The 14,952-nt window shown below is 56.7% G+C and overlaps 2 protein-coding genes across 5 annotated transcripts; one reads left to right on the top strand and one right to left on the bottom strand.

Annotated features, from left to right (window-relative positions):
* The first annotated feature begins 7,490 nt into the window (after positions 1–7,490).
* Positions 7,491–12,262, top strand: EIF5A (eukaryotic translation initiation factor 5A). 4 transcript variants are annotated; one of them, XM_040453407.1, is made up of 6 exons: positions 7,491–7,643; positions 9,545–9,730; positions 10,843–10,947; positions 11,117–11,248; positions 11,341–11,413; positions 11,591–12,262. In XM_040453407.1, exons 2-5 carry the CDS (start codon positions 9,566–9,568, stop codon positions 11,401–11,403), a joined length of 465 nt encoding a protein of 154 aa, XP_040309341.1. In that variant the 5' UTR covers positions 7,491–7,643; positions 9,545–9,565; the 3' UTR covers positions 11,404–11,413; positions 11,591–12,262. The 4 variants fall into 4 exon arrangements, with proteins under 4 accessions (XP_040309341.1, XP_040309342.1, XP_040309343.1 ...); XM_040453408.1 differs by lacking the exon at positions 7,491–7,643 and adding an exon at positions 7,909–8,007; XM_040453409.1 differs by lacking the exon at positions 7,491–7,643 and adding an exon at positions 7,946–7,964.
* A 188-nt stretch (positions 12,263–12,450) lies between these two features.
* On the bottom strand, positions 12,451–14,945 carry GPS2 (G protein pathway suppressor 2). Its single transcript, XM_040453400.1, has 10 exons — positions 14,707–14,945; positions 14,236–14,345; positions 14,045–14,157; positions 13,839–13,918; positions 13,664–13,746; positions 13,308–13,461; positions 13,116–13,205; positions 12,949–13,028; positions 12,757–12,852; positions 12,451–12,626 (listed from the first exon to the last, which is right to left on the bottom strand). The coding sequence occupies exons 1-10, from the start codon at positions 14,798–14,800 to the stop codon at positions 12,543–12,545; spliced, it is 984 nt and encodes a 327-aa protein (XP_040309334.1). The 5' UTR covers positions 14,801–14,945; the 3' UTR covers positions 12,451–12,542.
* Positions 14,946–14,952: the final 7 nt, after the last annotated feature.

The raw sequence follows: 14,952 nt of genomic DNA, 5'->3' as shown, positions 1-14,952 counted from the left end.
TGGAGCTCGAACCCACGAACCCTGAGCTGAGATCAAGAGTCGGATGCTCAAGCAACTGAGCTCCCCGGGCGCCCCAAGAATCTGGTATTCTAGGCTGGGTCGCACATCCTGAACAGGAGAGGAGGCAGCCCGGGAGGGAGAAGGGATTCACAACCCACCACATGCCAGACCCAGCTGTCGCAGTCCGGCGGGCTAGACGGCCACGCGCTCTGTGGGACAGGTGCTGGGCAGAGGTGAGCACGGGGGTGGTGAAGCAGGCGAGATGCCGATGCCGTCGAAGTCAGCCCGGCAGGGGCAGGAGGCGGAGCCAGATCCCAGCTCTGGCCAGGAGGCGAGAGGGTAGCCGGGAACGGGATTGGCATCGGGGTTGGGGGCAGGTGAACAGGCCTGGGACGCGAGCTCAGCGCGCGAGTCCCCGTCGGAGGTGAGGCCCCCGTCTGCCCTTGGACCTTTATTCTCTGAACATGGATGTCATCGCCCGCTCACCTCCTCTCTCACATCTTGAGATATCCTTTTCATGGGTCTAGACCAGCCAAGAAGCTGGTCTATCGACGCCAAGAAGCGTGGGTACCCAGCTAAGCTTTCTTTATCTGCTGTCCCCAGAACTCGTAGACCTTCCCTCATCCTGCTGAGGGCCGGCTTCCCTCACGTTCCTCGGCTCTGGCTTCTCCGTTGCCAAAAGACCGGCTTCTGGGCTGGGTTCGGCCCGGTCCCGGCGCTCCCTCAGCCCCCACGTTCCCCGCATTTGGTCCCCCGTCTACGGCATTTTCCATTTTCCAGCTTCTCTCTCTCTGGCACCCAGGTTCAGCAAGGCCTCCGAGAATGGGGGATGGGGAGGGCTTTTGGGTAGGGCTTCTCCTCCGGGCCCAGAGCCAGGCCTGCCTCCGTCTTCCGCACCTCCACTCTCTCCTTCTCAGCTTCCAAAGAGGCGAGGTCAAAGTCACAAAGATCCCTGTGGTATCTTCTGAGGAGCTCCTCTGACTCTCGTAACTGCCGTTCATTCATAAGCCCATCACTCACTGGTGGTAGACAGGTGGCCTGAACGCTCCTTACATGTTATATATTTTGTTGACGATGGATTGTTTTCCCCCCTCCCAGCTGTGGGGAAGGGGCCATACTGCTAAGGTCACCACCCCTGTGTCTCCACTATCTGGCACCTAACAGACGCAGATATGTAAAAAAAAATTTTTGTTTATGTTTCTTTATTTTTGAGGGGGGGGGGGAGACAGAGCGCAAGGCGGGGAGGGTTCGAGAGAGAGGGAAACACAGAATCCAAAGCAGGCTCCAGGCTCCGAGCCATCAGCCCAGAGCCTGATGGCGGGGCTGGAACTCACAGACCACGAAATCGTGACCTGAAGGCCCTCCCCCCCTCAGATGTATCTTTTTTTTTCCCCCCCAGTATTGTGTTTCAGATGTATCTTTTAAAAGGCATAGAGGGGCGCCTGGGTGGCGCAGTCGGTTAAGCGTCCGACTTCAGCCAGGTCACAATCCTGCGGTCTGTGAGTTCGAGCCCCGCGTCAGGCTCTGGGCTGATGGCTCGGAGACTGGAGCCTGTTTCGGATTCTGTGTCTCCCTCTCTCTCTGCCCCTCCCCTGTTCATGCTCTGTCTCTCTCTGTTCCAAAAATAAATAAACGTTGAAAAAAAAAATTAAAAAAAAAAAAGGCATAGAAAAAAGTTTGTAGGCAAATACGGTAAAACATTAATAGTTGCTGCCTCTGGGTCCTGGGGGTTATGTTTTTGTTTTTCTTTCTTTTCTGATTTTCCCAAATGTTTCCACAAAGACTTGTATTTTCATGATAAAGAAAACTTGACAGAATCTTTGTTATCATGTAAAACCATTCCTCTTGATATGCCTGGAGCCCCTTTCCTGTCTGTGAGGGTCAGTGCTACTAAAAACCCAGTCCTACCCACCTTCCCAAGTCCAGCTCTGCTTGTGACTGGCTTGCACACCCCATCGCTCTGACGGCTTCCCAAGACTCTCAGAATCCTGGAATCCTTTATTTTTTTTTAAATTTACTTATTTATTTTTTTTGAGAGACAGAGCACCAGCAGGGGAGGTGCACCAAATCCGAAGCAGGCCCGACACCGGGCTCGGACTCACCAACCGTGAGATCACGACCTGAGCCGAAGTCAGACGCTTAACCGACTGAGCCACCCAGGCGCCCCTAGTGCTAGACTAGCTTGACCTAACACTACTTTCTAGATGTCAGAACCTCCTTCCCAATCAGTGCGTGCTGCTAAATGTTACCAACCGGCTCTGGGAGATGGAAAACAACATCTGCCATAAACACTTCCACTGTGGTCAATTTCAAGCTTCCAGGAAGACATTATTGAATGTGCTGTTAGGAAGAGGTGTGCACAATTGCTTCTTACAAACCTACACATGCAGCCTCCACGGCACTGTTGGTTCCCATCCAAAGCCTCACTGCTGCTGCGGTGCCCGGGGGGGCCCAGTGGGTTAAGCGTCCGACTTCGGCTCAGGTCATGATCTCACAGTTTGTGAGTTTGAGAGCCCGTGTCGGGCTCTGTGCTAACAGCCCGGAGCCTGGAGCCTGCTTCAAATTCTGTGTCTCCCTCTCTCTGTCTGCCTCAGACCCACTCGCCGTCTGCCTCTGTCTCTCAATAATAAACATTAAAAATAAATAAATAAGCATTTAAAAACTTCAAACAAACAAACAAAGAAACAAAAAAACCACACAAAACCTCACTGGCATTCCTTAAAGTATTTTTTGTACCACTGTTGCGACTCTTCTGCATAGCAAAAGCTATTCCAAAATAGAAGGTTTGGAAAGTCTACCAGAAGAGATACAGACTTATTTGGCAAACTTCTTTCTCAGCAGAACGCTAAACTCTTACCCTCTGAGAAAGAAATGAGGAAATAATGAATCCGATGGATTGCCAGGACAGTATGCAAAGGCATTGAAAATCTGTAGATGGGTAGCTGGAGAGTTCTCCGCGAATATCTGAATTTTAATCTTGGTGAGCGGGTGTAACCACAGAAAGTGGGAAAGAAATGCTATCTTAAGACAGAATCTGATCAAGTGCATTCAAATCAGTTCTCAAGAGAGAAATTTCTATGTGACCTAAAGGGGGTTGCTTGGTATGTAAATCATAAAAAAAAAAAAAAGAAGACAGAGAGGTTCTCCAATGATTTTCAGGGGAGTTCTGATCCAAGATCATCACTATTCCAGGATTCTTTTTTTTTTTTTAAAGGATTTTTAAAAATATTTATTTATTTTGAGAGAGACAGCTGAGGAGGGACAGAGACAGACAGACAGACAGATGCAAAGCAGGTTCTAGACTCTGAGCTGTCAACACAGAACCCAACGCAGGGCTCGAACCCACGATCTGTGAGATCATGACCTGAGCCAAAGTTGGATGCCTAACTGAGCCACCCGGGCTCCCTTTCCAGGATTCTTTTTGAAGGGGAGACAGACTGGCCTTTTCACAATGAGGACAGAGGCACTGTGTTCTTCTGTTCTTAGAGCTGTGTGGTACCAAACGTTGGAGGACACGTAGCTAATTCCCTTGTCCAATGTCAAGGTTCCTTGACCAGATTTTGTCTTTCCACTTATTTCCTTATAGACAAGAACGGAGAGTGGGACCAGCCAACATAGACGTTCTGTTGCTCTTCCCCATTTCAGTTCATTTATAGAGAAGCTGATATTCCCACTTTTTGGCCAATCTGTCGTGAGTCTGATTAGCCAGAGCCTTTCCTCAACGGTACCTTTCCTCAACGGTAAATTAGGATCGATAGCGTACCGTGTATTTGCCAGGCACAATTCTAGTTGCTGGGAACACAATAACGAACCAGACAGGTTCCCAACCCTACACAGGTTATATTCCAGTGGAGAAAGCCAGACATGAGTAGAGCAGTTGCACACATAAATGGATGTCACCAGTATGGGACGGGCTCTATGTCGGCTGTGCGGGCACATAACACGAGAAGCCCACTTAGTCTTGTAGCTCAGGAAAGGTGTCCCTCAAGAAGTGATTTGACTGGCCACGTAAACTGGGAGGGCTCCCAAAGCTGAGGACTCTGCCCTGGGCTGTGGGGACCCCACACAGGCAATGCTGTGGTGCTTCGGCCGGGTACCAGGTACCTCATCACCCTACAATACTGAACAATATTTTGCCCTTTTCTTCCTCTGAGTATGTAGAACTCCATCTTTTGTCAAGGTTATCTGTGCCTTTTGGGGTGCCCAGATGGCTCAGTCTGTTAAGCGTCTACCTGTTGGTTCCTGCTCCGGTCATGATCTCATGGTTTGACAAGTTTGAGCCCTGCATCGGGCTCTGCCCTGGCAGCACAGAGCCTGCTTGGGATTCTCTCTCTCTCTCTCTCTCTCTCTGTGTGTCTCTGCGCACCCCCACCCCCCACCTGCACAGTGTCTTCTCTCTCTCAAGATAAACTTAAAAAACAAAATTTGTTTTATTCTTTTTTTTTTTTACATTCATTTCTGAGAGACAGAGCACGAGCAGGGGAGGGGCAGAGAGAGAGGGAGACACCGAATCCGAAGCAGGCTCCAGGCTCTGAGCTGTCCGCACAGAGCTGGACGCGGGGCTCGAACTCACAAACTGTGAGATCGTGACAACCAAAGTCAGACACTTAACCGACTGAGCCACCCAGGCGCCCCCCAAAAAACAAATTTAAGATTATCTGTGCCTTTTTTGAGTTTTGGATGGAAGTTGGCGAGGGTTGTTATCACTCAGTGCCCTTGTCATATCATGGATCCTGTGCCTTAGGTCAGTGAGGACACTTCACCAATGTCTCAGGGAAATGAATCAATTAAGACAGGCACATGACACACAGGAGGTACAGTCACACAAAGACGACAGCACTTTTTTTTAAGGAATAACTTGAGATATAATTCACATATCATCCAATTCAATTATTTAAAGTGTACAATTCAGTGTTTTTTAATATCTGAAGAATGGGACCATAGCTCCAATCAGTGTTAGAACATTTTCTTCAGCACAAAAGCCATACTCTGCCCCTCCCTGTACTCTTTAGCAGTCCCTCTCTGGGTCCCCATGTCCCTTTAACTTCTCAACACTAGGTGTCTACTGATCTATTTTGTGTCTCCATGGATTTACCTATTGTGGACATGTCATGTAAGTGGAACTCTATACTATGTGGTCTTTTGTGACCGACTTTCATTTAACACGTTTCAAGGTTAATCCATGTTGTAGCATTTACCCGGTACTCCATCCTTTTTTATTGCCCTGTAATATTTCGTTGTATGGATACACCGTACTCTATTTATCTCTTCATCAGTTGATGGGCTCCAGGAGTTTCTGCTTTTTGGGCTATGATGAATAACGCTGCTTTGAACATTCCTGTACAAGTTTTGGTAATTGAAGTGAAATTCACATGGCATGACACTAACCGTTTTTATTTTTGTTTTGTTTTTTAACGTTTATTTATTTTTGAGACAGAGAGAGAGCATGAACGGGAGAGGGTCACAGAGAGGGAGACACAGAACCTGAAACAGGCTCCAGGCTCTGAGCTGTCAGCACAGAGCCCCACGCGGGGCTTGAACGCACGGACCGCCAGATCATGACCTGAGCCTATGTCTGCCGCTTAACCAATGAGCCACCCAGGCGCCCCAACACTAACCATTTTTAGATCAATGAAGTGCCAGTTAGAGCATTGGGTGTTGTGCAACCCCCACCTTCACCTAATTCTGAAACGCTTCATCCTTCCAAACTAAAACCCCCTGCCCATTAACCCCACTCCCTGGTCCCCTCATCCCCCAGCACCTGGCAACCCCCAATCTACTTTCTGCTTCTAGGATTTACCTATTCTGGATAGTTCTTGCCATTCAAATCATAGGGTATGTGACCTTTTTTGTCTGACTTCTTTTACTTAGCATAATATTTTTGAAGTTCATCTAGTGGAAGCAGGTATTAGTACTTCATTCCTGTTTTGTGACTGAATAATATTCCATTGTACACCCCCCCCCCTTTATCCATTCCTCTGTTGATGGATACTTGGGTTGTTCCTACCTTCTGACTACTGTGAATAACGCTGTTGTGAATATTTTCCTGCAAAGATTTATGTGTGTGTGTGTGTGTTTTTTTTTTTTTTTTTTGATTTGGGGCATACACCTAGGAGAGTTGTTGGATCATATGGACAAACACATCTTTGAGAAGAGCAGGTAGGGGCTTTAAACAATGCGCCCAGACCCTTACGGGGGAAGGAGGGGAGTGGTGGTTTTGCGTTTTACAAAGGAAAAGGCGGAAACTTCAGAAAGCTGAGTGGAAGGAACGGGGAGTGATAGTGGACCACGCCGCATAAACGTATTAATTCAAGCCGGTGTTTGCGGTACGCATCTACCAGGTCACGGGATTCTAAAACAAAACAAGAACCAGATCCAGGGTTGGGGACTCCCAGCCCAGGTATGTGGCTGCTCGTCTTCTCTACAGGACTGCTGCCCGCCTGGTTTGCGGAAGCAAAGCAGGTGGCCACGAGGGTAGTGCCGGAAACCTGGAAACTGGAAGAAGACCACAGAGTTGCGGGAAAAGCGGCAGCTTTCTTCCCTAGGAGGAGGGCCAGACAAATAAACCGCGAGAGACGGGTTGTCCCCTGCTTCGTGGTCGCCTTCCACGACCTGGAGAGCGTCAGCGGACCGTAACACGCCAGTCTGCTTTAGAGTTTTCCCAGGGTGCTCGCAGACAACTGCTGTGGAGCAGCCGGGGGACCGGGATCGGGGAGAAATAAATGCCTTACGAAGCTCCCTAGAGCTCAGCCGTACGGCAGCCGCCCCGGCGGCCCCGCATCCAGGGAATCGACAAGATGGTGGCCGCGACCCGGGCGCTCTAGCTCCCGGGCGAAACTCTATGGCAGGCCTGAGGCCGGGAGGTGAAGCTGAGATGGGCGGTAACCCGACCACACTAGCGCGCTAGGAAGCGTGAGCGGAAAGAGCTCTTGCGCGCATGCGTGGACGGGGGGGGGATGGGCTTTGAGACGAGGGGCCCACCCCGCAATGCAAGTTTTCTGAAACGTGTGAGTCGTTTAAGTCCAGTTAAAGCCGAGGTGGGGCGTTCCCAAGACGCATGCGTCCTAGCCGAGCCCAGCGCTACAGTGGCGTGGTCTTTTCAACGCCCGGCGTACAGACGACGTCTGAGGTGGAAGGGGCGGTCAGGATTCCCAACACGCATGCGCTCTGAGGCCGAGGCGTTCCCTTCGGAGGGTGTGGAGTGCAGGGCTCCTGATTGCGCAGGCGCAAGTCCCGTCCGGTAGGGGTAGTGGTCTATCACGGGAAGGGAAGAGGAGGTTGAAGGGCTTAAAAAACCGGGTGCGCCTGCGCACTGCCTACTGGTGGGAAGCGCTCTGGGTTGGGGAGGGGCGGGGTCACGCGTACGCGTCATTGGATGGGAAGGTGGGAGGGAGGGTGGAGATCGGGGAGGGTCTGTGCGCTTGCGCAGTGCGGGGGTGGAGGGCGGAGGGGATAGCTAGCACGCTTGCGCGGCTGTCACAGGGCTGCTTGGTTGGTCAGTGGGGAGTCGGCGCCTGCGTACTAAGACCCGTGTGCAGCAGCGGCGGCGGCGGTAGAGGCGGCGGCGGCGGCGGCAGCGGGCTCGGAGGCAGCGGTTGGGCTCGCGGCGGGCGGACCGGGTCGAGTCAGTGCGTTCGCGCGAGGTGAGAGCGGGCAGGGTGCGCGTGCGCGGAACCTCGGCTGGGGCTTGGGAGCGGAGATGGAACTGCTCGAGGGTCGGGGAGGGGGCAAAGGGGAGCGGCGGCGGCCGCCGCACAGGGTTCGGTCCGCGAGCGGCGCGAGGTGCGGAGAGGCGCGGGAGCGCGCCCCGGTTGGCGCGCGGGGTGACGGTTGGGGCCGGCCGGGTGACGTTGGAGCGACGCAGGGCGGGGGACGGCGAGCCGCGAGGCCGCCACGCGGGAGAGGCCGCCGGGCGGCCACGCCGGGGCGAGGGCCGGGGGCCAGATCGGCCCGGAAGGGCCAAGGTACCTGGGCCGTTGAGAACCGGGCGCCGCGCGGCCACGTGAGGTGGGGGAGGGGGCTATTCGGTGAGAGGGCAGGTGGGGGGGGGGGGGGCTGGCGGCCGGCCGGAGAGGGGGGGGAGGGGAGGCGGCGTGGCTCCGGCTTGGCGCGGCCTTTGAGGAGGGGGTGGCGGCGGCACCGGAAGTGTCCCCCCTACCGGAGGCTGCCCTCTGGGTCGGAGGCCGCATGGCCGAACGTGGACGGGGGCCGCATGGCAGCGCGGGGACCCCTCCCCCCAGATCCCGGCCACCGGAAGCCCCGGGAGGCCACATGGTGGGCGGGAGCCGGCAACCCCCAGCGCGGAGAGAGGTGGTCGGTCCTCGCGGGCGCCCAGGGTAGCTTGGAATTTGGGGGAGGAGGCGAAGGCTGAGGCCCGCACCTGATCTCCCGGGGGAGCCCGCTGCGGACATATGTTAGCGTGCCCCCGCCCCGTGGGCCCCTGGCGCGCTACCCCCCCGCCCCGACTCCCCTGGGAAGTGAGGCGGCCAGCCAGGTGCGAGCAGCGCTCTCCCGTGCTGGGTGGCCGGAGAGACGGGGCGACTGAGGGCGATTGGACGGGAGCCCAGCTCTTTTCGGCCGCGCCGACAGCGCCTTAAAGTCCCGAGCAGAGGAGCTCCCCGCTGTGATAGGTGCTCTTCACCTTGTCACGGTCTTCCTCCTTGTGTCTGATTTGCGGGCTCCTGCTTTCAGAGCCCCAACTCTGCCGGCCTAACAGAACTTCTGCTACTCACTACTCCCAGCGTTTTGCTTTCATTTTATTGTCATTCACGCTGCCCACTCCTCCACTTTCCACTGAGAGCACAGGCCCGGCCTGAAAAGCCGACAGGACTGGTGCATCCTGGGAAAAGGGGGAGGGCCCTCGAGGAGAGGCCGGGTTCCCGGGTTCCCTTTGGGAAACGAGATGGAGGTGTTTGGCAGGGGGAGAAGTTAGAGAACAGCTTTACTTTCTCTCCCTCGGCTGTGTCGGAAAAGGCCTGTTGGAGAGGCGGGAATCCCCCAAAGAGGCCTTGTGGTTTCCTGTACCAGTGACTGGCGCGTGTGGATCGGGTGGGGGGTGTAACAGGCGGGTGGGGCCCTGTCCTCCGGTCTCCACCCTCCCCTCTCCCCGCTACGGTAGCCCCGCCCTTTTGCTGGCTCGCGGCTGCTCACCTAATTATAGCCCTGTTCTGTGTGGGGAAGAGGGGTGGTTGGTTTCAGCGGCCAGTAACACCTGAGTCTTCCCCCCGCCTCCCAGGAATTAGGCGTTTGCCCATCTTGGAGATTTGGCATCCTAACTCCCCAGAGCCTTCTGTTCCCGGGCCACCCCTTTAGCTTTCAGTGGGGCTAGGGGTCCGGCTTGTGTTCCCACCACTTCATACACACGCCCCATCTTAAGGTTTGTGGTCCCAACTCCGTGTTTAACCTGGGCACTTTGACTTTCATTTAGGCGGGTGATGGAACGGAGGGCTGGGGAAACCTGAAGCCTGTTTCCAGAGAGCAGTGGGGCAGATGGAGAGCTCTGTCGACCTCCACCTCTACTGACTCCGCTTCTCTTTGACTCTAGTTGGAATCGAAGCCTCTTAAAATGGCAGATGATTTGGACTTCGAGACAGGAGATGCAGGGGCCTCAGCCACCTTCCCGATGCAGTGCTCAGCATTACGTAAGAATGGCTTTGTGGTGCTCAAAGGCCGGCCCTGTAAGATCGTGGAGATGTCTACCTCCAAGACTGGCAAGCACGGCCATGCCAAGGTTAGAATTGGATCTCTCCATCTCTCGCCTTCCCCACACTTCCCTCATCCGTGGGGCTCCCGGCAGCAAGCTGCCCTCAGTCCTAGCCCTCTCCAGTCCCGGAGCTCTCTTTTTACCCCCCAGTTCCTTGTGTAGTGCTCAGCCCTGGCTACCTTCCACCTTCCCCCGGCCTTCAGCCTTTCGTTACCTCCTGTGCCCCGTCATTGCCTTGTGCCCGGTCCTCTTCCCCACTGGTGAGTCTCTAACTTTGCCAGGTGGTCTGGTCAGCAGCTCCTTCCTTCTTGGCTTTCCCTTGTGGTTTTTCTTGCCTGGGGTTCTAGTTCCCAGGTTTTCTCTAGTCCCACTACAGAGCAGCTTTCCCTGGAGGGGGCCAGCGTACCTTGAGCTTCCAGATCCCCTCCTGCCCCACGCCCCCGATCTCCGATGCAGATGCAGCGTCACACTGTGTCTCCGCCTGCCCCTCTCCTGGAGTTTCCTGAGCCTCCACCTCGCTCTCTTGGATCTGGACGTTGTTGCTAGTGCTTGTCAGTTTTTCCTGCCCTCCCAAAACTGGACCTGACTCATCCTTGCTGGGGTTCTTGTGGTTTTGTTCCCTGGTTGGTTTGTCTTCTGTTGGCTCGGGGTTCACCCTGGGTCACCCCCAACGTCTACGTCCTTGTGTGTGTTCTTTTGTGGCGTTTATTCCCTTTGCATAATTTTCTGTCCCCAAAGCCTTTTCTTCTCAGCGCTCTTCCTTTCTTGTTGCTTCCTGTTTTCCCAAGTTCACCTTTTATGCTGACGTCCAGATGCTTTTCCAAATGTTGTGCGTAGAGTCCTCCCAGTCCCCTGGGCACATCGGTCCGTGTTCTGGTAGCTCAGGGTAACTGGCTGCTTGGAGCCTGCCCTCCTGTTTTCTTTGTGCTGTCAACCCCAAAGTCAAGGGCAGTCTTCCTGCCTCCCTTTTTTAAAGGCTTTAGTGCTTCTTTGGGCTGATTGGTTTAGTTCCAGCTCCCCTGGTCTTTTCCCTGACAACCTCGTCGGACTTCCCTCACCAGTCAGGAGCACCTCGAGCCTTTCTCTTTTCCATCCTAGAGCTTGGTCGGGTTTCTCTTTCATGTGATGCACACATACAGGTCCACCTGGTTGGTATTGACATCTTTACTGGCAAGAAATATGAAGATATCTGCCCGTCGACTCATAATATGGATGTCCCCAACATCAAAAGGAATGATTTCCAGGTATGTAGGTGGGTTAGTGGTTTGTCGGTGGCCATAGACTGACCGGGAGAGAGGGGAACGGCTGGAGAAGGGGTTTGGTGTTAGAGGTTTGCCACCAGTTTGTCCTCAGACCCTTTATCCTCCCCCCTACCTGGGCCAACCTGCAGCTTCCTTCCTCCTCTGCCCCCAGCTGATTGGCATCCAGGATGGGTATCTATCGCTGCTCCAGGACAGCGGGGAGGTGCGAGAGGACCTTCGTCTGCCCGAGGGAGACCTCGGCAAGGAGATTGAGCAGAAGTATGACTGCGGAGAAGAGATCCTGGTACGCCCCCCCCCCCCCGGCCTTGTGCCCAGCTCCTCTCCTCGCACTGCTTCCTCTGACCTCATATCTGACCTCCCCCCCCCCCCCCCCAGATCACGGTGCTGTCTGCCATGACAGAGGAGGCAGCAGTTGCAATCAAGGCCATGGCGAAATAACTGCTCCCAGGTGAGTGTGCCGGCTGCCCGTCCCCAGCCCCTGCACGTGCTCCGCATCCCAGACAAAACCTGCCTCGGTCCTGTTCCAGGTTTCCCTTCCTGTCCAGGTTTCCCTTCCTGCCCCAGCAGGGTCGCCCCCCACCACGGACAGGACAGTCCAGTCTCACCAGGTGTCTCTCCTCCCCAGGGTGGCGGTGGCGGAAGCAGTGATCCTCCAGCCTGCAGAGGCCCCCTTCCCCAGCCTGGCCCAGCTCCGGCCTGGCCCCGGGCTGGACTCCTCCTACACAATTTATTTGACGTTTTATTTTGGTTTCCCCCACACCCCCTCAATCTGTCGGGGAGCCCCTGCCCTTCATCCTGCTCCCTTGGCCAGGAGTGAGTGACCCGTGGCCTTGGCGAAGCTGTCCTCCTCTTCTCCCCTCGCACTACAGTCCTGGTCGGGGAGAGGGGGCGGGTGCTGCTTGTGGTTTAGTGGGTTTTGTTTGCTTTTTGTTTTCTTTCTTTTTTTCTTTTTTTTTTTTTTTTAATTCAATCTGGAATCAGAAAGCTGTGGATTCTGGCAAATGGTCCTTGTGCCCTTCCCCCCTCATCCCTGCTCTGGTCCCTTGTTCCCCTTGGCCCTTTACCCCAAGCACCACCCCACAGACTGGGGACCAGCCCCCTCTCCTGCCTGTGTCTCTCCCCAAATCCCTTTAGCTGGGGAGGGAAGAGGAGGAGAGGGGAGGGGACCTGCCCCCTCCTCAGGCATCTGGGAGGGCCCTGCCCCCACGGGCTTCACCCTTCCCTGTGGGCTCTCTCCCCGACACATTTGTTAAAATCAAACCTGAATAAAACTACAAGTTTAATATGAAGGCCCCAATTCAGTTGCTTCTTTGAATTGAATGGGCATTTGCGGACTGGAGGGGAGATGCGAAATCCTGTCCACCAAACTCGGCCATCCGTTCCCGGCCAGCGTTCACGTGCTGTGCATCTGCCGGCCACCCCGCCCCTCCAGAGAGCCCTGGTCGCCTCCGGGTGAGGCCACACAAACGGCAGCAGCAGCCAGGGGCACTGGCAGGTAGATTTTATTGGACCGGGACACACCGGGGACCCTCACCCACGGCAGGGGGTGGTGGGAGGCTGAAGATAAAATCTGACGGTCACTTGTGGTAGAATCGCGGGTTCTGGCTGTGCTGGATGAAGGGGAGCCGAGGGCCAGGTTGGCTGGTAGCCGCAAAGCCCGACTGGTGGCAGTGACGAGAGGGGGGTTCGGTCAGGGAGCACCCTCTCCCTCCAAGCCCTTGAGCCTGCCCCCCCCCCCCCCCCCGAGAGTGGGAAGGTGGGGGTCTGGGCGCACCTGGCTCCCGACCTTACCTTTCCCGCCGGCTGCATCTGCACAGGGAGCTGGGGAGAGGCCAGCAGTCCAGGGGCTGGATGCAGAGCTTGGGGATGCATGGGGCGCAGGGAGGACTGCGGAGAGGAGAGTCAGGACCGGAGGCAGCCGGGGGCTCCCCTGAGCACAGCGCTTCCCCTGAACTCCCAAGACCCCATACTCTCCATACTCACAGAGTCCGAGAAGGCGGTCTGCTGGTTGGCGTGCTCCATCGGCTTCTGTAAGGACAGGGCGCCACCCGGCTGCAGGAATCCTAGGGAGGGAAGGAGGGGGGTGTGACGCAGCCGCCGGGGGCGGGGGAGGCGGGGAGGGCAGGGTGCTCGCACAGGGGTGTCGTCACCTGTCTGGGTGGGCTGGAAGTGGCCGTGCACTGCATAGGGCTGCGGCTGCGGCTGCGACAGGTACTGTACTGCGGGGAACGCCGAAGGTGCTGAGGAAGGGACGACGCACGGCCATCAGAGCCTCCTGCCTCCTCGTCTGGGTCTGGGTCTTGCCAGAGTCCCCCCTCCCCCCCGCCGGGCCCACCACTCACCTCTGAGCTGCTGGCTAGGGCTATAGGCCGGCTGCGTGGGGCCATAGTGCGGCGGGGGCTGAGCGGTCCCATAGGCACCGCCGGGGCTGCCTTGGAATTGACCGTGCTCTGGGGTCCCTGCGAAAGCCGCCGCTGAGCCCACGTAATGCCGAGTCTGAGGAGGGAGGACCAGAGCTGGCCGCTGTAAACTCCGAGGCGGGCCCTCAGGGGCCCACCGTGCCCGGCTTTCCCCCACACCGTGAAGGGTCCGACGCCAGTAACGCCCATCATTTGAGTGCTGGGTCACTAAGGGCGCCTGGGTGTGGGTGGGAGAGGTCGGGGGAGAACAGGGCCGGACGCCCCATCCTACTCCTTACTGTAAGTACTTGGGGCCCGAACATCTGTTTGGCCCTGTCAGCCGCCATGAGGGTGCCTGGGCGATTGTGTCCTCCAGGGCTCCCTAGGGAGGGACAGGGGCTTCATGAGGCCGGAAGGGGTGGCCGTGACCCCCCAGGAGGGCCCGTTTGGCCACGCGGTCTCTCCACTCCTCACCCTGCATGCTGAGGAGGTGCGTTCCCGTGTGGACGGTCAGGCTCTGCTGGTACGCAGCTGATGTCAGAGTGGTCAGGTCACTGGGGCGAAAGGCGGGCGCGTCAGAGTCGGGGACAAGCGCCCCCTTTTGCCACTAGACGCCGGTCGTTGTCACCCGATCCCAGTTACACCCTGCCCCGATTTTATTTTTAGCTCTCCAGTCCCACCTCTGCTCCTTTCGCCTCCGTTTCTCCTCCTCGTGTAAAACTTTCTTGAGCTGCAAGAAAAGCTGGTGCTTCTCCTCTTGTAAGGCCAAAAGCTTCTCCTGCAATTTCAGGATCTGAGAAGCGAGGGGAGCAGAGATGAAGGCAAGAGGGCCAGAGGGAAAGCGCTGTGAGAGATCAGGGGACTTGCTCACTTGCTCCTTGGTCTCCTCCAGAGACATTCTCTCTTCCATCTCCTTTTTCTTTCTCCTCTCCTGCTCCTCCTTCATCTTCTGTTCCATCATCTTGTCCACCTCTTCCTCTTCTGGAGAGAGAGTCGGGCAGAATGGGAAAACGGCAGGCTGGTTAACAAAGCGGCCTGTTGCGCACCGCGGGCCAGCGAGGCCCGGTCACCACGATGCCCCTCGTGCCTATCTCGGCAATGGCTCTTTCCCCGCGGAGGGGGCAGGCGGGTGGGTCTAGCAGGTGCTCTCCAAGGTCCTTCCCGACCCAAGGGTTCTGGAGCGGAGACCCGGCCTCCGGCTTCCACCACCCGCGGGCCTGTCTCATCCTTCCTGCGGCGCGGCCGCGGCGGCGCGCTGCACGGCCCGGGGTGGAGGCCTGCTCCGGGGAAGCGGCGCCGCCCCGGGGGGGGCCCTGTGTCCTCCCGCTCGGGCCCGGCTCACCTTGCCGCTTGCGCTCCCGCTCCATCATGATGTGCCGGTGCAACGCCCGGGCCATGGCGTTGGAAAGCTTGGGGCGCTCCAGGAGCGCGGGCATGATGCCGCCGGGGGCGCTCGGGCCGTGGGCGCCCGGCTCTGTCACTGACTGCCAGACCTCGGACCGGGCCTACCGGGAGGCGGGCGCTCAGGGCGGATCGCGCCCGGCCGGCAGAGGCGGAAGCCCTCCCGCCGCCCCCCTCCGCCCGGCCG

This window comes from Herpailurus yagouaroundi, unplaced genomic scaffold (genome assembly GCF_014898765.1).
Source record: "Herpailurus yagouaroundi ecotype Mexico unplaced genomic scaffold, PumYag 208, whole genome shotgun sequence".
NCBI lineage: Eukaryota > Metazoa > Chordata > Mammalia > Carnivora > Felidae > Herpailurus > Herpailurus yagouaroundi.
The sequence above is the reverse complement of the archived record's forward strand: the minus strand, read 5'-3'. Positions and strand labels throughout refer to the sequence as shown.

What these genes read in the sequence shown, in the direction of transcription:
- GPS2 (XM_040453400.1), bottom strand. Translation starts at nt 14,800, where the DNA reads ATGCCCGCGCTCCTGGAGCGCCCCAAGCTTTCCAACGCCATGGCCCGG. An exon ending in AGACCGCCTTCTCGGACTCT is followed by an intron (nt 12,853 to 12,948) that starts GTGAGTATGGAG and finishes TCCTCTCCGCAG; the next exon opens with TCCTCCCTGCGCCCCATGCA. An exon ending in AGATGCAGCCGGCGGGAAAG is followed by an intron (nt 12,627 to 12,756) that starts GTAAGGTCGGGA and finishes CACTGCCACCAG; the next exon opens with TCGGGCTTTGCGGCTACCAG.
- EIF5A (XM_040453407.1), top strand. Translation starts at nt 9,566, where the DNA reads ATGGCAGATGATTTGGACTTCGAGACAGGAGATGCAGGGGCCTCAGCC. An exon ending in GCAAGCACGGCCATGCCAAG is followed by an intron (nt 9,731 to 10,842) that starts GTTAGAATTGGA and finishes GCACACATACAG; the next exon opens with GTCCACCTGGTTGGTATTGA. An exon ending in TCAAAAGGAATGATTTCCAG is followed by an intron (nt 10,948 to 11,116) that starts GTATGTAGGTGG and finishes CTCTGCCCCCAG; the next exon opens with CTGATTGGCATCCAGGATGG.